At 46.9% G+C, this 27562-nt stretch overlaps 1 protein-coding gene across 1 annotated transcript in view; it reads left to right on the top strand.

The window, feature by feature from the left end:
• The first annotated feature begins 10300 nt into the window (after window positions 1-10300).
• Window positions 10301-27562, top strand: part of ADGRD1 (adhesion G protein-coupled receptor D1) — a 113809-nt gene continuing 96547 nt past the window's right edge. Inside the window, exons 1-9 of the mRNA XM_083873815.1 lie at window positions 10301-11154; window positions 11249-11285; window positions 14805-14888; window positions 18211-18306; window positions 20734-20856; window positions 23025-23204; window positions 24983-25243; window positions 25978-26042; window positions 26737-26889. Coding sequence (XP_083729941.1) covers window positions 11029-11154; window positions 11249-11285; window positions 14805-14888; window positions 18211-18306; window positions 20734-20856; window positions 23025-23204; window positions 24983-25243; window positions 25978-26042; window positions 26737-26889 — 1125 coding nt within the window. The 5' untranslated portion in view covers window positions 10301-11028. The remainder of the gene's footprint in view (window positions 11155-11248; window positions 11286-14804; window positions 14889-18210; window positions 18307-20733; window positions 20857-23024; window positions 23205-24982; window positions 25244-25977; window positions 26043-26736; window positions 26890-27562) is intronic.

Here is a 27562-nt window from a genome sequence, read left to right as displayed (position 1 = left end):
TCTCCAAGCAAGTGAACTTCCATGCATTGTTAGGAAAACTGTTCAAAGTGTCTTCTGTTCTTCATTTGAGGGTAATACTTGACTGTCTACTACTGCATTCCTCATTCTGTTTTCCTTCCTGCTTCTCATATTATGCTCCTCTTGCTAATTCAGAGCTAACAGTTAACCTTTGCTTTTTTTGTTGGCGCCCAGAACTGAAGCGTGGCAGGCAGAGCCCTAGAGCTGCAGGGGGTGTTGGTGCTGCAGGGCACAGCCTGCAGCTCTGCCTGCACCATGGTGCTGCAGCTCTGCCTGCAGCCCTGCCCTGTGCTGTGCTGTAGCTCTGCCTGCCCACGCTGCAGCCCCAGCCCCTCACTGCTCCTCCGCCCCACAGGAACCTTCAGCTCTGTGTTTTTAGCAGCCAGAAGCAAACAACAGCCAGGCCTGTGGACTGACTCGAGCTGTGTCTTTGCATGGAACAGCAGTAGAGCTATAGCTGCTTAAACAATTCTGAGCATCTTCAAATTCACTAACCAGAGAACAGCCCTGGTTTGAGCTGAAAGGCTCTTGCCTGGCCAGTGGTGTATTAACTGAAGCCACAGTGATCTAAACATCTTCTAGACTTTACTGTAACTGCACCAAGTTCTTAATTTGAAACTGGCTTATTACAGCACAAATGGTGGAAAATGTCAACTTTTAACACTACCTTGTAGAGATGAATCTTGGTCAATATTAGTACTGCTAGTAAGCAAAACTTAAGTTTAGGATTTTTTTTTTTTTCAGTAGTGTTTGAGTACATGAAGTCTTGAACTCTTCAGTTTTGTATTTTTGGTTTCTTAATAAAGTGGAGCATTTCATTTATTCCTTTTAACTTGCATGTTTGTGTACATAAATTACTTCAATATTCAACTTCTGCTGCCTGGCAACAAAAATTGGATTATGGTTATTGTGCAATATTGCTGTAAAGGAGTAATTTTTAAGTTAGTTCAGTTTGGGAATTCTTGGTGGGTTGGGTTTTTTGGTTTTTTTTTTTTTTTTTTTGGCTACTCAAAAGCTGAATTGTGTGTTTAAGACCTGAAGCTCCTGGATGAAAATGAGGAATGTTGTACACTTGGTGTTTGTAAAGGGACAAACTCCCACTTAATGTTTCATTGGCTCTTCTTGCTGCATAATCTGCTCTAACTTGTGGGCTTTGCCTGTAGTGTCACTAATTCCTGTGCAGGTCCTGGTTAATCTGCTGCCTTGGCTGCTGCTCTGCTGGGTGTGCTGTGGTAGATTTGTGTCCTCAGGCTCTCACTTCTGGAGCAACTGCTCAAAAACAGAATGGAAATGTGTGGGCACACTAAGGAGAGAAGGCAGCAGCGCTGGGGTGGGTCTGTGGTCCCACAGCCTGGCCCTGGTGTCACCTCTAACCCTCACCTGCCCCACACGGGCCTTGGCCTTGCTGTGGCTCCTGCAGAGGGGAAAAGCTGTTTGGGGACTGCTCTGAGGGCTGGGGGCTCTGCTCTGTGATCCTCAGGGCCTTCCCCAAGTCCAACAAAGTCCGGCTCTGAGGGAGACAGGAATACTCCTCCTGCTGTCAAGGAATCTCCTCAGTTTGCCATGTTTGGGGAGTGGACTAAAGCCCACTTGCAGCATTTGTGGTGTTTACTCCTTGTTAGTATTTGATTTTACATAATGCAGGTAGCATTAAATGCCCCTACACAGTGCTCAGTATAACCATTCTAAGGAAGTTTTCACTGGGTGGGTTTAGAGAAAACAAAACCTATTTACTCAAGAGGAGAATTGGAAGTTGTGTTCTGAGACCCTGTTACCTGCAGTCACATCAATGCCAGGGCTGAATGGAGACCAACCCTCCCCTGCCCTGGTGCCCCAGGGTTCTGTGCCTGGCCCAGGACTGGCTGTGTTCTGTCCCCTGCACACCTGGGGACATTCCCCGGAGCTCAGGGCTCAGGCTCTGCTGCCAGGGGAGGGCAGACCCAGCTCAGGGCCCTCAGCAGCACCGGGAGCTGGGCCAGCCCTGCTCCTGTCCCAGGACAAAGCTGGGGCTGTGTCTGGGCCCTCAGTTCTGTCACCAAAGCAGCTGGAGAAGGTGCAGAGCAGGTGAAGCACAGGAGAGGAGTCCTGCTGTTTGCTGGGCCTTGGCAGCAAGGGGAGTTAAACCTCAGGAGTGCTGGGGCTGCCCTTGGACCTCAGGATTTCAACAGAGAGTCTTTTTTCTCCCCTTCAGAAGCCCTGGGTGGCACTGGTCTGCAGCACTGGGAACCTCTGTGCCTGCTGTGTCTCCTGGACCTACAAGTCAAACACATCAGAATTTGTCTTTCCCTGCAGAAATGTGTCTGTTGTGTTCCTGTTAGTCTGAGACTCTGGGATAAACCTCTGCCCTCACCTCCCTGAAACAAACCATGGTTTGATTGGAGCCAGTCCTCTGCCTGCCCTGGCAGTTCTGGCCCCTTCCTCACCTGAGCTTTGGCCACACTTTTCTCTCCTCTTAGGCCAGGGGTGGTATCAATGTCTTACAGGTGCCTGAGATGTTTAAATGGCTTTGATCCCCCTTTCAGCAGGGAGAGTTAATTTATACCCTGGCCCTGTGAGTGTGTTGGGTTATTTCAGACTACAGCAAATGAATAATTCTGCCGAATTTACGTGTGAAAGAACTGTCTGGGGCACATCACCTGCGGGCTTTGCCAGGCTCAAACCAGCTGTGAGCAGTTCTTAACTCACCCAGTGAACAGTTCTGATGGAATTTATTCTTTAATGTAAATTTGCCTCGGGGATCAGAGTTACTGCAGAATTCTCTTATTCCTGATGCGGCAGGTGGGATGCTCTGAGCATCGGGGGGGGTTGGGGCGGTCCCGGGGCCATTTGGGGGTGATTCCGGGGTGATTCCAAGCTGGAAAGAGCTCCTGCTGAAGTGGATGGGATGATCTGAGCAGACGGGGGATTTTGGGGTAATCCCGGGGCTCTTTTGGGGTGACTCCGGGCTGGAGTGAGCTCCTGCTGCAGCAGGAGGCATGACCTGAACAGACGGGGTGATTTTAGGGTGATTTTAGGGCGATTTTGGGGCGATCCCGGCCGGTTCCGAACCCTGTCCGGACCCGCTGCAGTTCCCATTTTTGGCCACGCGGTGGCGGCCGCCGCCCGCGCTGTGCGTCCCCCCCGCAAACGGATCTTCCCTCGATTTCCATCGATTGTCCATCGATTTTCCTTCGATTTTTCCTTCGATTTCCCATCGATTTCCCATCGATTTTCCTTCGATTTTTCCTTCGATTTCCCATCGATTTTCCTTCGATTTTTCCTTCGATTTTTCCTTCGATTTCCCATCGATTTCCCATCGATTTTTCCTTAAATTTCCCATCGATTTCCCATCGATTTTTCCACCGATTTTTACATTTTCACAGGTGAAATCCGCCAGAAACGCGAAACGCGCCCAGACCGAGCCCTGCAGGTGGAGTTCCTCATCCCAACACAGTCAGCAGAGCAAAGCCAGGCACCACCATCATCTTTCCCACCATTCATCCAATTTATGTTTGAGGAACTGTTAAAATCAGAGCTCATTGCATGAAAACAGCCAACACATTGATAACTGACATTGAAGTGTAGCTTCACCTGGGGGAAAAAAATCATCCATTAAATGTTGATCAGGTAATGTTACACAGCAAAAATGTGGTGAGGAGGGTTATAACCGGGGCAGGAAGATGCTCCTCAGGGCCCCAGCTCTGGGGCTGGGCTGGTGCAGGGGCAGCTCTGAGGGGCTTTTCTCTGCTGCCCTTAAAAACAGACCTTGAGTCACAGGTGAGGGATAAATCCAATTTATGCATGTAGGGTATTCTGTGGTGCAGTTGAAAGGCTCTCAGCATTTTCCTGTGGCCAGTTTGGGACCTTCCCAGGTGAGTTTGGCAGTTTTGGGGGTGCAGCCCCTCCCAGCAGGGCTCTGCCCCGGCCCTGCAGCCCCAGCAAAGCTCAGCAGAGAATTCAGCAGAGAATTCACTCTGGAGAGCACAGCCCTGTCCGCTGTGGTTAATCACTTCCCAGCCTTATTTCTGCTTTAATTGCCAGCTCTGGAGTGCAGAGTGGCTCCACCACCAGCACAGGATTAATGGGTTTGTTCTCTCTGAGTGAGAAATCCCAAATATCCTGAACACACAGCACAGATCCCTGGCTGCGGCAAATCTGACACGTCGGGTCCTGTAATGCCATTTGCAGCGGTGCTGCCCTGGCTGCAGAGCTGGTTATCCCGTATTTCACTGCACAGATTGATGTGCTGGGTGTTCCTGGGTGTTTCCATCTCCTGCTCTCCATCCCAGCTGACTTTGCATATGCTGAGAAAGCCTTAGAGCCCAAAAAGGAAACACTTAATCTCTTCAAAAATCAGTGTTTGTGACTAATTAAAAGGGATCTGAATCAGGTTCCATCAATGGTCTTTAGCTCAATGACATCTGAAAATGACATTTCTTTAAGGAAATCACTGAGAGATTGACAAATCCTCCAGAAAAAGAAAGAGGGATTTCTTTGATCTCCATATCCTATCCCTTTTCATAGTCAAAATCACATTTTGAATGGTTGATTTTATTCCACTTTACTTCTCTGCAGTGTGCATTAACAACAGTGGCAGATACAAATGAGATTTTTTTTTTTAAATTTCATTTATTGTTTCGACAATATGTTTTCAGGCAGTTCCACCATTCCAGGGTGTGTCTTGTGATTTTGGGATCTCTGGGGTGACTGTTCCAGCTGACAGATGTGGGTGATTATTCAGATTATAAATCAGCAGGGGGAGGATCAAACCAACAGGGCTCACAGGGGCTGGGGGAGGCACTGGAGGGGAATCTCTGCTGGGTTGGGGTTTGTGCTGCCCCCAGAGCCAGGGCTCAGCCCTGGGATTATCTGACTTGCTCTGGAATTCAGTTTTCAGGGTTTGAATTAGTTAATGGGCTGCATTCCAGATTTGGTGACTCTTCAGGTTTTGATCAGTGTGGATTTGGGAACTGCCAACTCCTCAGCCAGCCCTGGGTCCTGTCCCCACCCTCTCACTGCCTTTGTCACTTGGAGCTGAAATAGGAAACCCCAAAGGCCAGAACTGTGTCAGTGCCCACAGGAAACCAAAAAGGCCAGAACTGTGTCAGTGTCCAGAGGATGAGTTTTGGGATAAATGTCTGTAGGAACTCCAGATGTTCATAAGATGAGGAGTTTTGGGATAAACGTCTGTGACAACCCCAGATGTTCCTGATGACGAGTCATTTCCATAGGGTGAGGAATCTTTAGGATAAATGTCTGTAGGAGCCCCAGATGTTCACTACTGCCCACAGGATGAGAAGTTTTTAGGGATAACTGTCTGTAGGAACCCCAGAAGTTCCTGTTGAGGAGTCATTTACATAGGGTGAGTAGGAACCCCAGATATTCATCATTGCCCACAGGGTGAGCAGTCTTTGGGATAACTGTCTGTAGGAGCCCCAGCTATTCATCATTGCCCATAAGATGAGAAGTTTTTAGGAATAACTGTCTGTAGGAGCCCCAGATGCTCCTGCTGAGGAACATTCAGGTCCTGCTGCCTCCTCCTGTGGTGCTGGTGAACTCCTCCCACAGGGAACCTCCCTGGAGCTGCTTCTGCCCCAGAGAGGAAGAGAAAAATCTGTGAAACTGTGAGAGCAAAGCTGGCACAGCTCCCAGAGGCAACGTTTATCGTGGTTTGGGGATTATTCATCATTATCCTCTAATAGTATAAATATTATTTTAATGTTTGTGTAATTAAGGAGATCTGAGTACCTGAACGATCCCCAAACATACCCAGTTACAGGCAGTGGCTTCTGGCAAAAAGGATTTGGTTTAATCACATAAAAAAGGATTTGTAAAACGTTTTATTTGTACAATTATCCAATTTTACGTCAGCTTGGCATTGAGGCTCAGATAATCAAAGATTTGATTAAATTAAATCTTTGGGACTGGCACAAAAACCTAAACTGCTTTTCAAAAATCTGATGTTTCCTTCATTGCGTGGAGTGAGACGTTCAGGGCAGTGCCAAGATGCAGAAAATGGACAATAAAGAGCCAATCCAAGAACCATCACTCAGGAACTGGGACCTCATTTAGGGAAACTTTATAATTTATGGTGTGGTTTTATCTACCTGCCTAATTGCTCTTTGAATCATCAGAGTCTGAAAGTTTCCATAAGGAACATCTACATATAAATATATTAAATCAGCTTAATATTACACATGTTGCACAATGAAAGTGTTTTCCCTTGATTAGGCCCAGATTTTATTGCCAAAACCACGTATTTTGTTTTCTGGCATCAACCAGCAACTTCTCATATCCTTAATTAGAACAATATTTTCCCTGCTGGGGTTGTCCTGGCTGGATTCACCCCGGGCTCTGTTTGTTTTCCCTCCCCGGGCTGGGCTGTTCCTTTGTCCTCTCAGTGTCAGCCCAGGGGAGATTCCATGGGATGTTCTCCTGAGCTGGTCCCTGCCTGGGGAGTGTGACCAAAATATCAATAATTGCTTGTTCCAAACATCCTTAATTAACTGATCCCTCCTGGAGAGTGGAGCTGGGCCCTGCCATTCCCCCGATAGGGAGTTTGGGAGGGTGTTCAGAGGGGATTTAGGGTGTTCTGGAGGCTGTTGTGGGTATTTAGGGTATTTTGGAGGGTGTTTGGGGTGTTCAGAGGGGATTTAGGGTATTTCAGAGGCTGTTGTGGGTATTTAGGGTGTTCTGGAGGCTGTTGTGGGTGTTCAGAGGGTGTTTAGGGTGTTTTGGAGGGAGTTGTGGGCATTCAGAGGGTGTTTCTCTGGTGTTTCAGAGGCTGTTTCACAGGTCAGACCTGCAAAGCCCCGTTTCCTGCTCCCTCCAAGGGTTTTTCAGCCCTTCCCTCGGGAGAACAGAACTCGTGTGCTGGAAACCTCCAGGAAAAGCACAACTCAGCCTTTTCTGACCATCCCCATGTACGGCACCAATCCACATTAATATGATGATACCATTGTAAATAATCGATTTTTGCCCTTTTCTCAAAGCAAAGGCTCTGTCTCTAAGTGAGGTTTGTATTTTCCTGCCTTCCCCCAGAACCAGGGCTGGGGTGTTGCTGCACCTCAAGTGACTCTCCCGTAATTGGCCAATTAGTGTCGCCCATCACCGAGACTGGATTGTCACACCCCGAGGGGAAGGAGAAGGGAACATTCCCGGGTCTCTCTGCAGGTGACGCAGCTGGAAAACGCCTTTTCCAAGAGCAAATCCCACCAAATTGCACCGATGCACATCTGAGCAGCTCCCGGAGCAAAGGACAGGGGAGCGGGTTTACACAGCTGGGGGGTGATTTGTGGAGTGAATTAAATAAAATAAAATCCCGTGTCCCAGCAGGGCTGTTCTTCACCAGGAGAGCTCACAGGGAAACAGGAGTGGATGAGGGTTGGTGCATCAGCTGTGATCAGTGATTAACAATTCCCGTCGCTGACAGAGACACTCTGCCCTCAGAGGCTTTTTAATCCAGAGTATTTATTGGTGTGTCAGTAGAGACTGTGATGGGAAAGAAGTTTACAAAATCTATTGATTTTTATAATGCTCCTTTCCAAGCTGTTTGCTGGAATATTTCAGTCTCAGTTATGCACCAGCTCTCTCATGGTAAATTGGTGATTCCAGTGAAAACAAGGGAAGAAAATTGAATTATAAATGGTTTGTATTCTGCAGGGTCACATGTTCTGTCAGTAATTATCCCTCTGATGTCTCCAGTTGTCAGCTGCGAACCTTCCTGACTGGGGGTACCTGTCCTGTCCTGTCCTGTCCTGGTAAATGTCACCTGCAGCCTCGGCTGGATTGGTGTGTCAGCCCTGTCCTCACCCTGAATGAGGGCAGGTGAGCAGGGCTGGGCACGGACTGGCACCTGGGCTGGGCCACTGTCACCTGTGCTGGGCCACTGTCACCTCTGGGCCATTGTCACCTGCGCTGGGTCAGACTGACCTGTACTGGGTCACTGTCACCTGTGCTGGGTCACTGTCACCTGTGCTGGGTCACCCTCACCTGTGCTGGGTCACTGTCACCTGTGCTGGGTCACCCTCACCTGTGCTGGGTCACTGACACCTGTGCTGGGTCACACTGACCTGTGCTGGGCCACTGTCACCTGCTGGGTCATTGTCCCATGCTGTGTCACCCTCACCTGTGCTGTGTCACCCTGTCAAGGGTTAACACAGTTTAGTTTTTTGGTTAATGGAATATTGTCCTGCCGGGACCTGGGACTTTGTTTTGGGAAGGACAGGGACCTATCAGGGATCAGTGTTTGATTGGTAAAAAGGCCAAATTGGAGACGTGTAAAGGGACAATATGGAGATATCTGAGCCATAAACAAAGAGTGAGTTGTTAATTAGGAGAAATGACAAGTAGCCTTGGTTCTAGGCTGAAAATCCCCTGTGAGATGGGTGGGTTGGGCACCCAGCCCTGCACCAGTGACTCCAGTTTGCACTCAGGGTGCCGTGGCTGTTTTCAGGTCGTGTTTCCAGAGCATCACATGAATAAATTCCGAATTTCTCTCTGCAAATCATCTCCAGCGCCTGCCCACAATCTGCTGTTTCCACAGAAATTTCTGGCACTGAACTCTGTTTGCTTGGATTCTCACAATTGTTTTGGTAAGCATGTTCTTCCCCTTGACAGGCCCCTCTTGGCAAATATTTCAAATTCTTCTCTTTCTCTTTTTACATTTTGGGTTTTTTCTCAGGATTTTTAGTTGCAGCTCTATCATTCCTAAGAATGGCTCCACTTGCCACTATATGGTGCAGACTTTGTAGGGTTTACAGAATTCTTCCTTTGGGATATTGAGGAAGTTGTGGCCAACAGTAATGAAGGAGGAAGTCCCAAAAAACCCGGAGGGAAATGAGCAACAGCCAGGCTGGTTATAACCACATTTGTGTAGGAACTGAAAAATTCAAATGTTCAGAATTCTCTGGTGGGTCCTAAATCAGGATTACAAACAAAACTCACATTTTATTTCAATACTGAATTTTTTGTTGAGCAATTAGCATGTTATGGTTCTGATTTGCTGTCTCTGATATTGCCCACATCACCTTTAATTGGCTCGTATGAGGATAAAGAAGGGGTTAATAGGGAAGTGGAGGGAAGAAATAAACAGGGATGGAAAGTTTATCAAACTTTGTTTAAAATATTCTTCTTCCAGCTTGTTTGGGTGAAAGTAAAGAAGATTTTACTAAAAAGAAGATTTTACTGAAAAGAAGATTTTACCACAGAAGAGCAGATCAAAAGAAGAATCTCAGCCAGTTCCAGCTGCTGTTTTTATTTTACGTGTAAAATGCCAATTAATATTTGTGCCATAGAGTGTAATCGGGAGACTCTCACGAAAAGGGTTACATGTAATAATTTTTAATAAAACAAGTGAAGCAGCAACTGCAGAAGTTTTTCTCTGGGTTTTTTGTGCACCTGTGGGGGGCCCAGTGAAGTGGGGGTGCCTCAGTTTCCCTGCGGGGTGGGATGGAGCAAACCCGACCCACCAAATTTAAATCGGAGTTTTTAGAGTTTCTCTGGACAGAAACAGCTGAGCTGGTTTGGTGGATGGATGGCAGATTCCTTGGAGTTTCTTCTGTTGTTCGGACGTGTTTGAGCTGTGGGCAAGCACAGACACACAAACACACACAAACACCCCCAAGTGTCCCCAAGCACTGTCCAAGCATCCCCAAACAGACACCCCTGAACAGACACCCCCAAACACCCACAGAGAAACACAAACACACGAACAACCCTAAACAGACACCCTCAAACAAAAACACCCCCAAAAAAACACCCCCAAACACCCCCAAACGGACACCCCCAAACACACACACACACACAAACACCCCCAGAGACCCCCCAAACAAAGAGACAAACACAAACACCCCCAAACAAACCCCACACAACAAACATCCCCCAAAACAATGACAACCCCAAACACACAAAGACACCCCCAAACACACAAACGCACACAGATATCCCTAAATACACAACTCCACACAAACACCCACAAACACCCCCAATAGATCCCCCCTAAACAGAGACAAACACAAACACCCCCAAACAAACCCCAACACAACAAACACCCCCAAACAAAGACGCCCCTAAACACACAACTCCACAAAGACACCCCCAAACATCCACAAACACCCCCAAAGACACCCCCAAACAAAGAGACAAACACAAACACCCCCAAACAAACCCCACACAACAAACACCCCCCAAACAATGACACCCCCCAACACCCCCAAACAAACACACACAGACCCCCCAAACACCCCACACACCCCCAAACCCCCCGCTCTGTGTCTGTGCCCCCCAATGCGGGTTTGGGGTCCCGCTGTCCCCTGTCCCGGCCCCACCGCCCCGGCCCCAGGACCCGCCTGGGACGGGAATGGACAGGGACAGGGATGGGCAGGAATGAACAAATAAACTGAAATATAAACAGAAATACAAACAGAAACAAACAGAAATGAACCAAAATAAATTAACAGAGATAAACGTAAATTAACAGAAATATAAAGGGAAATAAACAAACAGAAGTGAACAGAAATACAAACAGAAATAAATAAACAGAAATAAAGAAGGAAAAAAGAGAAATAAAGAGGGATGAAGAGACTGGGGAGCGGGCCGGAGCTGGAGCAGTCCCGGCAGTGGATGGGATAGCGGGGACTCTTCTGGCCCCATCCCAGCCTATTCCAGCCCTGTCGGACGCACAGGGAGTTTTCCGCCCGCCTCTGGACTCGCCTCTCCCCGCCAGCCCCGGCAATTCCAGCCGCCTCCACACTCTGGCCGAGGAATCCCGGCGGGAAAAGTTGCAAACAGGTCTCAGACCAGAGCAGGAGTGCCGGACCCCGCGGAGCAGAAACCCCCCGGAGCGCTTTTCCCTGGATTTCCCGCCGCTGCAGGGATCTGTCGGGAGTTAAATGAAGATACCGAGGGGTGAACCAAGGAAACACTGTTTGGAGGGTCCGGGGGGATGTTTTGGCATCGCTGAAGGAATGGACTTTTTGGACCTGCACGGAAAATGCCCTTTTTAATACCAGGAGTCACAAAGGAAAATTTATGATTGAAATTTCACAGGGATTTGATTTCGGCTGTACTGTTAACCTCAAACAGACCATGGAGAGTTTGTTCTCTCTGCTCTGTTGCCATTATTCCCTGCTGATTTTATTTCAGCACAGATATCAGGTAATGTTCTCAGTCTGGTCACTGTTGGGATGTGCTTGGATTCCTCTTGGAAAGTTTTCCCTCACCGTGTCTCACTCTGATGTTTTGTGTGCAGGTGTATGGAAACTACTCCCAGCTCCCCAAACACCCAGGTAAGGAACTCTCTATCTGCATTTGATGACAGTGCACAGTGCACTTGAATATTTATTTGCTTTTTTGGCAGTTTGCTTTTTCTTTTTTTCTTTTCTTTTCTTTTCTTTTTTTTTTTTTTTTTTTTTTTTTTTTTTGTGTGTGTGTGTGTGTATGTGTGTGTGTGTTTTTGGGTTTTTTTGTTGGGGTTTTTTTTGTGTTTTTTTGTTGTTGTTGTTGTTTTGTTTTGTTTTGTTTTTTTGGGTTGTTGTTGTTGTTGTTGTTGTTGTTGTTTTAATTTCGTTAGCAGCCCCAAAGAAACCGAGCCCATGTTAGAACATCAGCTCTGCATTAAAGACGTGACAGCCCAAACAAAGTTTCAGCCTGTCCCAGTCACTGTGAGTTCCGTCCCCTGCCCCTGAATGCTCTGAACACATTTGGAGAAAAGTGGCTCGTGCTGGATTTGTGGAGAAGCCCCAAATACACTTTCCTTGAGTGCAAGTTTGTGAACCAAATCTCCACACAGACTATTTTATTTTCCCTTCTGTGTTCAGCATTTCTATTCCATGATTTCTTGGCTGTGCCGGTTTGGACACTCTGCAGTGCTCAGGGATTCCCCAGGTCCTGTCCCCCCTCCCAGGGCTCACTCTCGGGTCTCAATCAGCCACAGAGCACATCAAGGGTTTCTCATCTGTTTCCAATGTCAGAAACCCCCAGAGCTCACACGGGTCTGTGTGTGAACTGCAGAATTGCCGTTTATATAAATAGTTTAACCTGGGGCCTCATGGTGGTGTCCAAGCACAGCTTTCCTGCTCTGCCCCTCCATGTGCTGCTTTGTGCTTTTCACTCTACACCACATGGAATTGTCCTGGAGGGGAACAGGATGGGAAAGGCCACGTCTGCTCCAGGGGAGGCTCCAGCCTCATCCATCGCCTTTGCCCCAAACCAGGAGCAGGATCCCATTGCCCAAAACGGGGGTCCCGGGCTGGTGGAGCACAGGGCATCCCTCCTGCCAGGGGTGGAGATCCCCAGGGGGGTTTGGGGTGTGGGACCGTCCTGCTGGGGATGTTCTCTGCCTTTGAGCCGGGCTGAACAAACTCTGGGCTCCCCTCTGAGCGGGGTCCTGGCCTCTGGAAAGGGTTTGGTTATTCCAGGGATGCTCCTGACCCTGGGCCGGGCTGAACAAACCCTGGGCTCCCCTCTGAGCAGAGTCCTGGCCTCTGGAAAGGGTTTGGTTATTCCAGGGATGCTCCTGACCCTGGGCCAGGCTGAACAAACCCTGGGCTCCCCTCTGAGCGGGGTCCTGATCTCTGTAACGCGTTTTGTGTTCAGGACAACCCGTGTTTGCCTCCAGAGGTGTTGGCTGAGTCTGGGTTCCCTGGAATGCTCAGACTGTGTTTAGGGTGTGTTTGCTGAGGGTCCCTGTCCCCGAGGCTGGCCGTGTCCCTGTCCCTGTCCCTGTCCCTGTCCCCGTCCCTGTCCCTGTCCCCATCCCTGTCCCTGTCCTGTCCTGGCAGCTGCGCCCTCCTCTGCCCCCCGAGGGGATGGGGAGCCACAGAACCCCAGACATTCCCCGGAGACATCCCCACCTTATCTGGCCGTGCTCTGCTCCCTCCTGGAGGGAAAACCTCTATGACAACGGCAAACATTTAGTTAGGTGGGCTAAGAATAGATCCTGAATTAATGAATCCAATTATGAATCATTTGTTAGATATCTCTGGTATAGTTGACTTTGGAAGAAAGTCTGAGCAGTTCTTGTGTCCCCACAAGGTGCAGAACTTGGAGTTCTGTTTCCTCAGGTCTTTAATTGCTTGTTCAGGAGTTCAGCAATTTTATCAACTTGGCACTCCAAATACAAAAATGAATCTTGGGATCCCATCTGTGTCCAAATAAAAACCCAAATCTTATGGTCCCATCTGTGTGACCCCTCAATGAGCTGTACCCTGGGGCTGGAGGCCATCCAGGGGCTCTCCAGTGTGGGCATCAGGCACTTCAACAAAGTTTTTGTGGCTTAACATCCATGGTACAGAAATCTGTGTGTGTCCAGGACACTGAAATGACAGAGCAAGTCTCCAACAGGCAATGACTCTGTTCTGACCCCAGGAGTGCAGGAAGGTATGGGTTGGACTGCAGGGCCAGAGGACTCTGCTGTGACTTGGGTGAATCTGTACATGAGGTGTGGGGAGGTTTGGTGGGGTCTGGCAGCTGAAATGGGGTTTGACAGACTTTGTCAGCTTCACCCCTCAGTCTCTTGGAAGATTGCTGGGGAATGAGAAATTATTGTGGGGCAGAGAGGAAGAGATGGTGTGAGAGGAATCCTTCTCTCTTTGTCCCTGTTATCCCCTGTGTGTCCCCACCTCTCCTCCCCTAAGGAAACACACCTCAGACTGGAAGGATGATGTTCCACAGTGGGGCATCCATGGAGAAACTTCTGTTTATCTGTATCAGCTCACCCAAACTTTCTTAGCTGTAGGACGAGCTAAATTTATTTCACCACATCTGATTAAATGAATTGTTTTGAAAACAAAGGGTTTCCTGCAGCTTGCAAGATAGTAAGAAATTACAATTCATGTTTTTCTACACTATTAATGCCCTACCCTTAAAACAGAATTGTTATCTTAATAGGAGATTTGGTTGTTTTGGGCAGCCTGCTGCTGGTTAAGTTTAAGTGACTCCATATCCCAAAGTTTGTTCAAGCCCTGGTCAGTCAGACTGTGCAGACAGAAATGCCAGTGGAGACCTGCAGGTGTTTGCCTTTGGCAGCTTCTCCACCTGTTGCTAAGGAGAATAAAATAAAATAAAATAAAATAAAATAAAATAAAATAAAATAAAATAAAATAAAATAAAATGTTTCCATCAGCCCCAAAGGGTTGTTCTGGTTTTGGGGTGGTGGATGAAGCTCTGGAGGAAGAGCTGGTGCTGGATGGGGAGCTGGGAGCTCTTCCATCTGCTGCTCAATGTTCTGGAAGCTCTTTCAGGAAAATCCAACTCCTCGGATGGCTCCAGTCACCTCTGGAGGAGGCAGGAGCTGTGAATTTGCTGTAGAGCTGAGCATCCCCTTGTGTGTTCCCATCCCAGGGCTCTGGGCTGTCCAGCACAGGCTGGAATCTCAGGGAAATCTGGAAATTGCTCTGGAATGACTCCTCAGCTGTTACTGCAGTGAGTAACAGCTAAATCTGGAAATTATTCTGGAAATCTCAGAGTAAAATCTGGAAATTACTCTGGAATGACCCCTCAGCTGTTACTGCAGTGAGCGGTGCCAGATACAGAGCTTTAGTCAGAGATGGTTACACATTTTAAGTGCAATTAAAATGGAAATCAGCGGGGATTTAAAAGCAGGTTTTCTACAGTGATAATCAGTGATAGGGCATTAATCTGCTCTGCTGCTTTGATTTATGGTCTTGTGTGCCACGCTTGATTTACATGAAATATTTTGGTTTACTTAACCTTTTGACCTCTTTTACGGTTATTTTCTGTGGGGACTTGTTACCTGCCTTGTTGATCTTTTATTTAACAATCTTTTAACCTGTGTTTCTTGCAAGGGTTCAAAGTCCTGGCATCAGCTTCCCATTACTGGCCACTGGAGGATGTGGATGGAATTCACGAGTTTCGGGACGCAAACGGAGGTAGAAGGAGCATTCCCTGCCCATGGCAGGAACAAACTCTCTCTCTGTGCCTGTGGGATCACAGGGGCAGCAGGAGATGAGAAAGGGGTTAACTTTCTAGCTCAGAGTTTGGGATTTTTTTTTTTCCCCCAGTTGATGTTTCTGCAGGGCTCCCACATCCAAATGATGTTGTATTTGTGAGCTGATTTTTATGGAGCATTCCCCGAGGTTTTATGGGCTGTCTGAGCATGGCTGAGGTTATAAAGAGAAAAGGTTTATGATCCAAGGAGTCGTTGAAATCCCACTGTTGTTAGTTGCTTTGGTACATGCACAGCATGCTCAGCACACTCGGGGTCTGAGATCTCTGGCTCTGCCAGGGGGAAGATTTCTCTTTCCTTTGATTTTGGGAGGAGTTAAATGCCCAAGCCCCTCATGCACTTTTGAACGTTGCATGTGGAGTCTGCAGGAAGAGAAGTGTGAGCTCTCAGCTGGATTCCCCTCACTCATTTTTATCTCCTTTTGGCTATTTCCTTTAGAGCAGAGTTGCAGCATGAGTTCATATTAACTCAGTTCTTTTTCCAGCTGGGGGAAATCAGAGAGATTTGCTGAGGCAAACCCTCCCTGCCCTGCCAGGGTCAGCTCTCAGGGCTGTGGGGTCACAGGGAAATGGACCTGAGGGGCTTTTCCAGGGAGGTGTGGCTGCTGCAGGGAAGGGGCTCCACCAGACCCTCTGTCCCCTGTGAGTTCTGCTCCTTCCCTGTGTCCCCTCAGAGCTCTGCTCCTTCCCTGTGTCCCCTCAGGGTTCTGCTCCTCCCCTCTGTCCCCTGTGAGCTCTGCTCCTTCCCTGTGTCCCCTCAGGGTTCTGCTCCTCCCCTCTGTCCCCTGTGAGCTCTGCTCCTTCCCCGTGTCCCCTCAGGGTTCTGCTCCTCCCCTCTGTCCCCTGTGAGCTCTGCTCCTTCCCTGTGTCCCCTGTGAGCTCTGCTCCTTCCCCGTGTCCCCTCAGGGTTCTGCTCCTTCCCTCTGTCCCCTCTGAGCTCTGCTCCCCCCAGATGAGAAGCCCAGCCCAGCCCTGCCCTCTCTGGGGCTCAGGGTCCCCCAGGGGTGTCCACACCAGCTGGTTTCTCTCTGCTGCACCCCGGCAGCTCCAGGCTGTGCTGAGGTGCCTTCCCAGAGCTCCTCACACAGGGTCTGCTGGGTGCCCCCCAAACCCCTCTGCCAACACGGCAACACCAGTCTCTGCTCCTCAGTGGGGAAAAAAGGTCCATAAATATCGAAATCCCTTCATTGTGGAGGTGCTCGAGTATTTTAAGCCTAAACTTTGACCCATCTTTCCACAAAATTTCTGAGAGGAATGAAATTGCCTGGCCAGAAATACATCTGGGCAATATTCTGCTTCCATTAGGAGCTGATGGCAGCTTTCCCACTGACTCCAATAGAATAATAATTTGGCTTAGTGAAGTTGCCACATAAGTTCTCCCAAAGTATGTTAAAGCAATTTTCTGATCCTGCACTTCATGTGGTTTCAAACAGAGTCAAGTGCTGCATATCTTGCACTGTTCTGGCAATCAGGTTACAACCAAGTTGTTTTGAAGTGCTTGGAAATTATATATATATATACACATTTATTATATATGTTATATCTATTATATCTGTATATTTTTTAATATACATATATGTAAAATACAGCTCTTGGAAAAGGACAATTGATGTCATATTGTTTTTCAAATTTTGTTTAATTTTATTTCATCAAAATTCAGAAATATTTTCAGTATCTTGGAAGAAACAAAGCAAAGATGACGAGGTTCCTGATCCTACAAAGCTGCACTTGCAGGAAAGGGATTGGCTCACTGAGAAATCTCTTTTAACTCCTGTTATGACACGGCGTTAAAGGAATTTATAAATGAGCCAGCTGCAGGACTTTGCTGGAGGAATTTGGTGGGTTTTGTCTTACAATTACTGGCAGGGGACAGCAGTGGCCAGAGGACTCTGTCTCTGACAGTGCTGAGTTCTCTCCTCATCCTGCACTCAAATTCCTCTCAGGTGTTTGTGTTGTGCCTTAGCAGACACAGATATTATTTCAGCTGCCTCCAGCAGAGGTTTTGTGTGTCTGATATTTCACTTTGATGTACAAGAAAAATGTTCTTTATTGTTGTAATCTACTCCAGGTGACAACGGGCTTGGTTTTGGTTCCATTCTGATTGCACAACTCTTCTGTTTATGGCAAAGCCTTTCTTGTTTTTCCACTCATCATATCATGCAATTATTTTCATTCCATGTTTCTCCTCTTAAATCCTTGAAGCATCATAATCTGTCTGTCATGTTAATCCATTTTATTTGTTGAAGTCATTGTGTGTGGAGCCAGATTTATATCTCTCAAAGCATTCGTGTGGTGAGAGTGTGTCAGCAAATTAATGTTTTGGAAATCTCAGCACTGAGAGCAATTGAAGGGAAACAATCAACTCGAAATACAGCAAATAAAAGGAAAGTGGCCATGCTCAGGTCTTTCATCTGACCCCTGTTTTTTCCTTGCATTTTTATCTGGAGGGTTTTGTGTGTGTTTTTCTTTTCCTAAGAGCATTTGTCTTTTTGTTCTGAGAGCTCAATTGGTCTAAATCCCAAATCAATGTCCCTCCATCTCCTTTCATGGGTTTTTCATCTGGCTTTATTTGCCAGCCCAGGGCAAACAATTACAGTGTGCAGGATACTGCTAAATTTTCAAAATCAGAAAAAAAAAATAGAGAATAAAACTTTATTGTCAGACATAAAAAAGCTGGAGGTTTTCTTATATTGGATGGGATGGAGTTTGTTGTACTTTGATTTGTGCCCGTGGCTCTGATGTGCTCACTGGGTACAAACAAGGAGGGCCTGGCACATCTCTCCATCTCCAGCTGAGGATTTTTACAAATGGAGTTTTTACCAAGCCCTGAGCCCTCTCCAGGCTGTCCCAGCCTCTCCTGGCTTTGCTCCAGGAGTGTCCAGTCTCCTCCCTGGGGAGCCAAAACTGGACACTGGGGCTTGGGCTGCCAGAGCTGCACCACAATGATGATTTCTGTGATATGTGCAGCATCCCCTGCCAACAGGGATGGATCTCACAGCCCTTCAAATGCAGCTGGAGTTTTAAACTTTTTATCTTCTCAGTGGCTGTGAAGAACACATTCTTTTAGTGACCTGCATTCCCCTGAGCAGGTGAAGCCCCTCACAAGTGTTTGTGTGGTAAATTTAAAGGTCACTCCTCACCAGATGTGGGATCTGTGCTGAGAGATATGAACTGGCCACTTCATTACTGATTGTGTTTATTCATTGTTTTGCTCATTTGCTTGTTTTCTTTTGTTGTTCCACCCAGCTCTAAGAATCCACAACTTCACTGTGCTTCCTTCCCATAACTCTACCTTTGTAAATACCAATGACTCTGCCTACTCTAACTTCTCTGCAACTGTAGGTGAGGAACTGCTCGGGTTTTTTTGTTCTGCATTTGTCAGATGGTTGGATTCAGGTTGTAACCCTGGATTCAGAGTTAACTCTGAGTTTTGGTTCAAGTGATTGTGTGGCAAAAGTGATTATTGTTGCTATTATTATTATTATTACACTGTTATACGTGATTGGAAAAGCACCCCTGCAATGTAACCTGGGCTGCTGCAGCTCTGGGAGAAGCATCCCCATGGGAGGATGGGCCCCAGGGAGCCTCCAAAACCTAAAAAGTTACTATTAATGGGCTTAAAAAAACCAGAAATGACATTTCAGAGGAATACTTGAGAATAAACAGGTTAATTATTTCTTGTCTGTCAAGGCTAAAATGGGAAAGAAGCCCCCTGTTTTTCACTGGTTTATAGCAGATTTTAGGGAACATGTTAGGAAAGACAAATGCAAGGAGATTTGCAAAGCCTGGAAGTGAGATCCTGTCAGTCAGGACAGCTTTGGTTAACATGATGGTTTATTTTGGGTTTTGTGTTGGGAGTTTTTTTGTTGGTGGTGGTTTTGGGGTGGTTTTTTTAAGAAACAAATCTCTCTCTATGTCCTTTCATTATTCTTTTTTAACATCCACACAGTAGGGGATGAAAGGAAGACCAGAAAATGAAACTCCCAGGCAGAAGGCTGACAGAGGGGAAACAGCTACAGCTACAGCAGCCCCAAGTCCCTCGATTTCAGTAACTGCATTTGTGCTGTGAGGGTGCAATAGAAATACAGCCTTGTGCCCACTTTGCCTTTGGTATTCCCTCACATCAAACTGTCAGAAAACTGACCTGAGGAGGATGGAGATGGTAAAACTGAAACTTGGGCAGCTCTGACAGTGAGAATTTTATGTTGGAATACTAAGCCCACAGATTTTTACTCTGCAGCAGTAAGAGTGTGCTGGCAAATGGGAACTCTATTAATGATGAACTTCAAGTGACCCTAATTCCTTTCAGTCCCCTCTTATCTGCTTTATAGACCATTTGCATAGTTCTCACATAATAAAATATGTTCAATATGAACATTTTAGAGAGTGACACCAATGGCAAAGGAAATTACCTTATGGCAATTTTCCTGGACAGATGAATTCATAATTCAGGTGCCTTGAGAAGAACTTAGAAATGCTTGATTTACTCCATAGTACACACTCCCATTTTTAAAAGAAACTGAATTTTATTTGTCAGTTGGAGGCAGGACTCAATGGTTTCTTCCTCAAAAGGAGGGGAAGACACCTGAAAACTGATATTTAAATAAGGATTTGGGATGGACTAAGAGAACATTGAAACTTGCATTCACTCAGAAAAGGAAAATGTTCTCAGAGCTGGAGCTCACTCAGAGCAGCTTTTCCCAATAATTTTCCAGAAGAAATCATGAAGAAGGGCCCTAAATCCGAGGTTCTGAATCCTCAGAGTCCTCGCAGAAATTCCATCCCGAACACGGTGGTGACAGGAAATGCCACGTCCTGTCTGCTCAGAGTCACAATTCAATATTCTCTGTTCCAGGCAGCGCAGGCACTCTCACCCTGCAGAAGGTTTGATGGGTTTGGTTGTGATTTCTTGTTGTTTTATTTCATTGCTGACATCAGTCAGGACAAACCAGAACAACTCCCCACCATCCTCTGTCAGTGCTCTCAGACCTTAATGAGGTGCCTGGAGAAAACAAATATCAGGTTTTGTTGTGCTGAGGGGATCCCTGTGCTTTGGCTGGTGGGAGATCAGTCAACAGTGCTTTTCTTCGGGAGGGAACACAGAAAATCACAAGCAAGTCACTCATTATCCCCGACAGACAAAGCAATTCCTTTCCAAGTGCCAAGGACATCCAGCAAAGGGGGTCTGAAAAGGAGATCCATTTCTGTTCTTGTCAAGGGAATTTCTCTGAGTTATTTTTTAGTGAAAAATAGGGTTTGATCACCAACTTACCCTTTAAAAAAATGAAAAAATGAAAGGTTATTTAGTTACTTTTTAATTGGTTAAAGAATTTCTTTACTGGGTCAGCTCAGCAGTCAGACACCTCTAGGAAGTGTCCAGCATTCAGAGCTCTGGGAAGCACAAAGTTAACTCAGATCATTTTAAAATAATCATTTTAACTCAGATCACTTTAAAATAATCATTTTTTGGCGCCAAACACCCTCAGTTAACTACAGAGCTGAGTGGATCTTAGTGTAATATTTACAAACCTGAAATAAAAGAGGCATCCGTGTGGTCTTTAAAAATACAGCAAACTAACAAAGAAACCGAATAAAGCAAAACTGGCGAACTGAAACAAAGAACTCCAAAAAGAAAAAACAAACACAGAAAGTCCCAAACCCCTATAGCTGGAGCAAGAGAAACATCTGAGCTGTAGGAGTCTGGTCAGTCCTGATTGCAGGAAGTTTTCCCTTATGTGAGTGTTAAACTGCATTTTGCTTTTGCTTTAGATATTGTAGAAGGGATGGTGAACAAAGGAATTTACGTGACTGAGAAGAAAGGAGTCACCTTCCTCTTCTTTGGCAGCTACAGGAATTCCTGCATCAGTAATCCAGAGGCTTGTGGGCCTGAAGGTGAGAAATCCACTAATTATGATTGACTTTTCCTTGGCTGCCAAACTATGTTACTCAATAATCATTGTTTCTTTCCTCCCTGGAATGAAATCTAAAAATTAGCCCTTGACACTTTATTGACTTTTGAAACAACTGAGCTTTGATTGCTGAAGATTTGGTCTTTTCTAACTGCAATTTAAATCAGAACTGATCACCAGCTACTCAGATTCAGTGAGCTTGGGGTTTTTAGATTTATCTCTGGAGATAAGAAAATTTTCAGGTCTCTGGTGTTATGGAATCCATTTGTTCTCATGTTGAAATCCCTTCATTCTGTTTCCCTTCCCTTTCTCTTGGGTTAGGATCACAAAGGGAAGGGTTTGACAAGCGTTGGTGACAGGGGATAATGGAAATTCTGTGTGACAGTCAAAGCAAACATTTCCTGGTCACTCACTCAGGACATTCACTGGAGATTCAGAATCCCACGGAAATGGAAGGTTCCACAGCAAATGGTGCTTTCCCTGAGCTCCAGCAATCCCTAAACTTGAGCAGAATTGTTAATATTGAATTTTCTTGCTTTCCTGGATTTGGGCCATCCATCAGATGGGCAATATGCCTTGAAATAGGATCACTTTGCTTTGAGCTGCTGGAGAACTTTGCAAACACTCAGAGAGCAGCTGGTGCCTGGCTCTTACCTGAGAGGGTTGGGAAAAGGGGTTCAGCACCCTGCTGTAGGTGAGGCTGGGGATACCTGCTGGGTCTTTTCAGATTTATTTTCATGCCACTGGGAAATAAAAATCATCAGGAAGTCATATTCTTTCCACATCTATAGTATAACATAAGAATCAGAATAAATTATTTTTGTAGTACCAGAGCACTCGCAGTATCTCACAAACAAGAACATTAAAGGCATAAAACACTGAAATGTTCAGTAGATAAAATGTGAGGAGAAGAAATGGTATAAATAATGAACACTAAGTCACTGTAGCAGGTATTAATAAAAGGAAGAAAAGGAAAAAAGACAACATCCTTTTGTCTAAAAAACGTCTGGTTTTTTTTCAAATCAAATGCACCTATGGTGAGAATAAAGTGAATTTATTCCTGCTGCTGCTGCTGCTTAACCATCCCTTGATGTGTTTGTGTCAAAGTGATGTCAAGCACACTTAACCAGGGAATGCTTTTGGAAAAGGAGTTGGGATCTTCCCAGGTGAAATACAATAACCTGTGAAACAAAAATCCCCTCGTTTCTTCTAAGGCTGAATTTCACAACACTTCAGGGCTATTATTTCACTTGAGAAAACAAATTTCTCAAACAATTTTTAAACAATGGTTTTCTGTAAGCACTTTGGGCTCGTGGGAGTGGCATTTTCAGTCAAAAGAAACATTTGTGGAAGATGCAAGAGAATGTTCTCTTTTTCCTTGGCTTGAGCTCATTTGGAGGAGCTGCTGTACTCAACAGAGGTGAAGTGTGAGTGAGGTTTGATTTGCCACCTGTGTGTCAGTGAAGCCTTCTGGGGCAGCTTTTACTAAAGAAAGCCACCTCATGGAAATTACATTTATTCACTAATATACAAGCCTGGAGAGCTGCTCAATTTTACAGGATAAGGGTGAATTTATTGTGAACTGAAGAGGATTATTTGTGGACGAAGTTAACCACAAGTGCACTTGCAGGATTGTGTTGCATTTGCAGGAAAATTCTTTTATTTTTTTGTAAGTGGGGGACACAGGATCTTTCCTGTGGCTCTGCATGTACAGTTCTCCCTTTGTTTTACCCTTTGAAGGGTGCAAACACAGGGGGTAACATGCTGTAAATTCAGAGTTAGAGGGGTGTGCTGGGGGAGCTCAGGAGTGCTCAGTGTATTCAATCTCCCTGTGCTGGGGTCTGGAGAACACCAGGAAAAGTGTGGGTGCCTTTTGGAGATAAAGAACTTTGTTTTTCACTGAGAGAAGCTACTCAGGGCAGTGGTCACTACTGTGTCCTGGGTGTGCTCATGGGATGCAGAACCAAGGGAGGGATTGTTTATCAGGTTTGAACTGCTGGAGCATTGTTGGTGTGTAAATGCTGTCCTGGGTTATGCCAGCAGATGTTCTGCCCTCAAAAGCCTTCCCACTGTCTGTGTTCTACACACTGGAAAGTTTTAATTGCACTTGTTTTTTTCATTCAATTCTCTCCTCTCCCTTGCTTTCCCCAGGAGTAACATTTTCCTTTTTCTGGAAGACTCAAGACCAGCAGGCCAAGCTTCTCCCTGCCTCTGGTGGACGAGTCATTTCTAGTGGTTTCAAAATCTGCTCAAACGAAGGCGAAGGCTCTGTGGAGTTTTACACCCGTGGCAGTGCAATGATGAAGTGGAAAGCCAGTTTTAGTCCACCAGGTAAAGCTCCTGTGTTTAAAACAAAACCCAATTTCTTTGTTACATTCTGCTTTGTTCTCGCAGACAGAGTTAGTGAAGAGAGCACAACTTCAGGAAAGAGAAGTGGGGATGTAAAAATAGCTACAGACCTCTGTGCTTAAGAATTCTCTTGGTGTGGGAGGGAGAGATCAAATGCAAACTGAAAAGCAGTGATGTATTATAGAACGTTTGCCATTCACTAACAGCCCTTGGATCCTGCTTCCACTTGTGTGTGGAGTGGAGTCCTTATTGACTTCCGTGGGTTCATGTATGTTTGGATGGAAACATGAGCAAAGAATGCAGATTAATCCCTGACAGCTCCCAGTGTATCCCAAGGGCTGCTCTCTGCTGAATTCAGGCTTTATTTGGTAACTCTCTAACTGCTGTTTGGTGCTTTCATGATCCTGTTTTCTGTTGAGTGTCAGCTTTTCTATGCCAAGCCATAGCATTAATAAACATTTTGGTGTATCACGTATCTCACTGCTTCTGTCTAAACTGTGCATTGCTGGAGAGCAGTAATATCCACTGACTGGAACAAATTCTGGTCTTCTAGGAATGCTAATGGCATTCAATAATGTTTTCTTGCCCTAATTTGACTACCTATATGTTGTTAAAATAGGACTTGTGGTAGCAGTTTCATAAACACTAATGAATCAGTTTAAATCTTATTTTAAGAAAAAAAGCTGCAAGTGGCAGTAATAATTCACATGTTTATGGATTGTCCAATCCAAGTGAAAATTAATATTGTGTTTTCTGCCTCTCAAGCATAACAAGGAAAGTGTGAGAACTTTTGAGTGGTTTATTTGCCTGTTCTCCAGCTCTGGCAATCTTTGCTGAGCAGAGTTTTGAGGCAGTGGTGAAGAGACCTGGAATCTTGGCCAGTAGTTTGAATTTCTGGAGGTGCAGTGAGCCCAGGGTCAGACTGAGCTGACGGGCATCCTGCCAAGGATGGGCTTCCCCAGGGGGGAGAGATCAATGGGCACAGCATCAGCATTCCATAATTCACCTTTAGCCCTCCCCAGGCAGCTCCATGGCAGGGCACGGGTCAGCAGGACCAAATCCCCCATAGGAAAGCTTAGAGTGGAGTTGTCAGCAGGAGGAAACCCCACACAGGAGAGCTCTGAGGGGAATTGTCAAACCTCACACAGGAAAGCTCAGAGGGGAATTGTCAGCAGGACCAAACCCCACACAGGAAAGTTCAGAGTGGGAATTGTCAAATCCCACACAGGAGAGCTCAGAGTGGGAATTGTCAGCAGGACCAAATCTCCACAGGAAAGCTCAGGGTGGGATTGTCAGAGGGACCAAACCCCACACAGGAGAGCTCAGAGGGGAATTGTCAGGGGGACCAAACCCCTCACAGGAGAGCTCAGAGTGGGAATTGTCAGGGGGACCAAACCCCTCACAGGAGAGCTCAGAGGGGAATTGTCAGGGGGACCAAACCCCTCACAGGAGAGATCAGAGGGGAATTGTCAGCAGGACCAAACCCCTCACAGGAGAGATCAGAGGGGAATTGTCAGGGGGACCAAACCCCTCACAGGAGAGCTCAGAGGGGAATTGTCAGGGGGACCAAACCCCTCACAGGAGAGCTCAGAGGGGAATTGTCAGGGGGACCAAACCCCTCACAGGAGAGCTCAGAGGGGAATTGTCAGCAGGACCAAACCCCACACAGGAGAGCTCAGAGGGGAGTTGTCAAACCCCTCACAGGAGAGCTCAGAGGGGAATTCTCTCCTGGGCTCTCCAGTGACCCCTGCCCCTTGCAGGTCCCTACTGGACTCACATCCTGTTCACCTGGCAGTGGAGGGAAGGGCTGAAGGTGTATGTGAACGGCACCCTGAGCAGTGCTGACCCTGCCGGGAAGGTTTTCTACGACTACGGGGCCGGGGCGGGCACGGCGGAGCTGCTGGCGGGCACTGAGGGCGGCGCGGGCCCGCGGGCCGTCACCGGGGCCTTCGACGAGTTCGTCATCTGGGAGCGGGCCCTGAGCCCCCGCGAGGTGCAGCTCTACTTCACCGCCGCCATCGGTGAGTGCGGGGTTCTAATGGTGCTCTAAGAGCACTGGGGAGTGCCAGGGGCTGCCTTAGGAACGCTCAGAGTGCAGGATTGGGTGGGAGAGGAGAGGGCCCTGAGCCCTCATGAGGGGCAGCTCTACTTCATCGCTGCCATCGGTGAGTGTGGGGTTCTAATAGTGCTCTAAAAGCAGTGGGGAGCCCCAACTGCTGCCTTAGGAATGCTCAGAGTGCAGGATTTGGGGTTGTTTTACACACCCTGGGAGAGGAGAGAGCCCTGAGCCCTCATGAGGGGCAGCTGTACCTCACCACTGCCATTGGTCAGTGCAGGGCTGTCACAGTGCTCTGAAAGCACTGGGGAGTGCCAGGGGCTGCATTAGAAATGCTCAGAGTGCAGGATTTGTGTGTGTTTTACACTGTTTTACACTGTTTTACACTGTTTTACACTGGGAGAGGGCCCTGAGCCCTCATGAGGAGCAGCTGTACCTCACCGCTGCCATCGGTGAGTGTGGGGTTCCAATAGTGCTCTAAAAGCACTGGGGAGCTCCAGCTGCTGCCTCAGGAATGCTCAGAGTGCAGGACTGGTTTGTTTTACACTATTTTACACACACTGGGAGAGGGCCCTGACCCCTGAGGTGGGAATATATGTGTGTATATATATATATATATATATATATAAAATTATGTATCTGATATAAAAAAATTCAGTTTTGTTACACAAATTCTCATTTCTGTTTCTATCTCCTCAGGTGTGCAAGTTCTGCTTCCTTCAACACTTCCATGGTCTCTGGTGACAACCACTCCAAAGCCTGTGGTAGGACAGTGCTCAGAACCCTTTTCCATAATGGCAGAATGTGCATAAATCCCATAGTTACAGACCATTCCCCTGCTTAATTTTCCTTAATGGTACTTATTGTGTACCTCAATTATGAATGGTTTTGGATATGCAAAGGCAGAAGTTTTAGCCACTATAGGAAGATGGGAACACAAAGGAAATTAATTGTTAAATAAAATATTTACTATATTAAAAAAGGACACAGTAGCAATTTTTGAAGTATTACTATTAACTTTGAAAATACAGGAGGTTAAAATAATTTTGATAATTTTTCCTTTGTTTCCTTTAAAATTAGAAACAAATTCCCACCATAATAAGAAAATTGGTTTCCATCTGTTTAGTGGTAATACAATGACAAAAATGAAAGATGATTTTTCATACAGAGAATACAAAAATTGCCTGTTCTACTCTATTCTCAACAGAACTTTGACAGTCTCTGCAGTGTCAAAGTTCTGTTGGTTTTCTTTCTTCTCTCAGTTCTTGTTCAGAGAAACTCACGGCAGGTAGACCAGAATTGCCAATGAAAAAATTAATGTTTGGATTTTCTTCTCCTTTTCCTTTTTCCTTTCCCTTTCCCTTCCCCTTCCCCTTCCCCTTCCCTTCCCCGTTGGCCCTGTGGATGATTTGTGACAATCTGGGGCAATCTGGGATGTTTCCTGTGTCTCTCCCGCAGCTCCCCGACCCGTACCAGCCGATCCTGCGGGCCCTGAGGCAGTCGCGGGGCCGGTCCCGCAGCCCGGGCTCGGCGCTGGGGCAGCTGCAGAACGTGTCCTCGGCCCTGCCCGCGCAGCCCCTGGCCGAGCACACGGCCCTCGGCCTGGCCCAGGTGAGTGTGGGCTCCCGGGGACCTGCATAGCCCGGGGCAGCTCCTGCTCATCACAGACACACCTGCACTGGCAGCTTTGGGGGGTAACAGGGGCTGGGCAGCAGCCAGAGAGAAGAATTGAGATCAGTGCCTGCTTAGGGAGTAACAGGAGTTGGGCAGCAGCCAGAGAGAAGAACTGAGATGTCTCACCAGCCCTTACAGGTGTCACTTTGTGCCTTTGGACTCATCATCTCCAAGGAAAGGCATTGAGGGGCTCGATCTCCCAAATAACAAGGGCAAGGAGAAGTAGCCTCGAGTGCTGCCAGGGGAGACTAAAGTTGATCTTAGGGGTAAAGTTTACCCTGGAAGGGTTGTCAAGCCCTGGAACAGGCTGCCCAGGGAAGTGGTGGAGTCGCTGTCGCTGCTGAAATGGGTTCAAGGAATTTATTTTGTTCATCTAATCCAGAGGGGGAAAAGCAGGCAGGTGTTCTCTGCAGTCTGAGCTGAGAACATAAAGTCAGCCTGCTGGAAAGTGATGGGCACCCAATTCCCTGATTTCAGCGGCTGCGGAGCCATTGCTGCAGGGATCAGCTCTGGGCTCGCTGCTGATTGTTCCCCTGAGCCTGAGGGCAATTCCAGAGTGACAAGGGCGCTTTACTCCGACAAAAAAATACAAATAAACCTTCTGAAAACG

Source organism: Zosterops lateralis (genome assembly GCF_965231275.1).
Source record: "Zosterops lateralis genome assembly, chromosome: 17".
Taxonomy (NCBI): domain Eukaryota; kingdom Metazoa; phylum Chordata; class Aves; order Passeriformes; family Zosteropidae; genus Zosterops; species Zosterops lateralis.
This window is presented reverse-complemented; position numbering and strand designations above follow the sequence as displayed.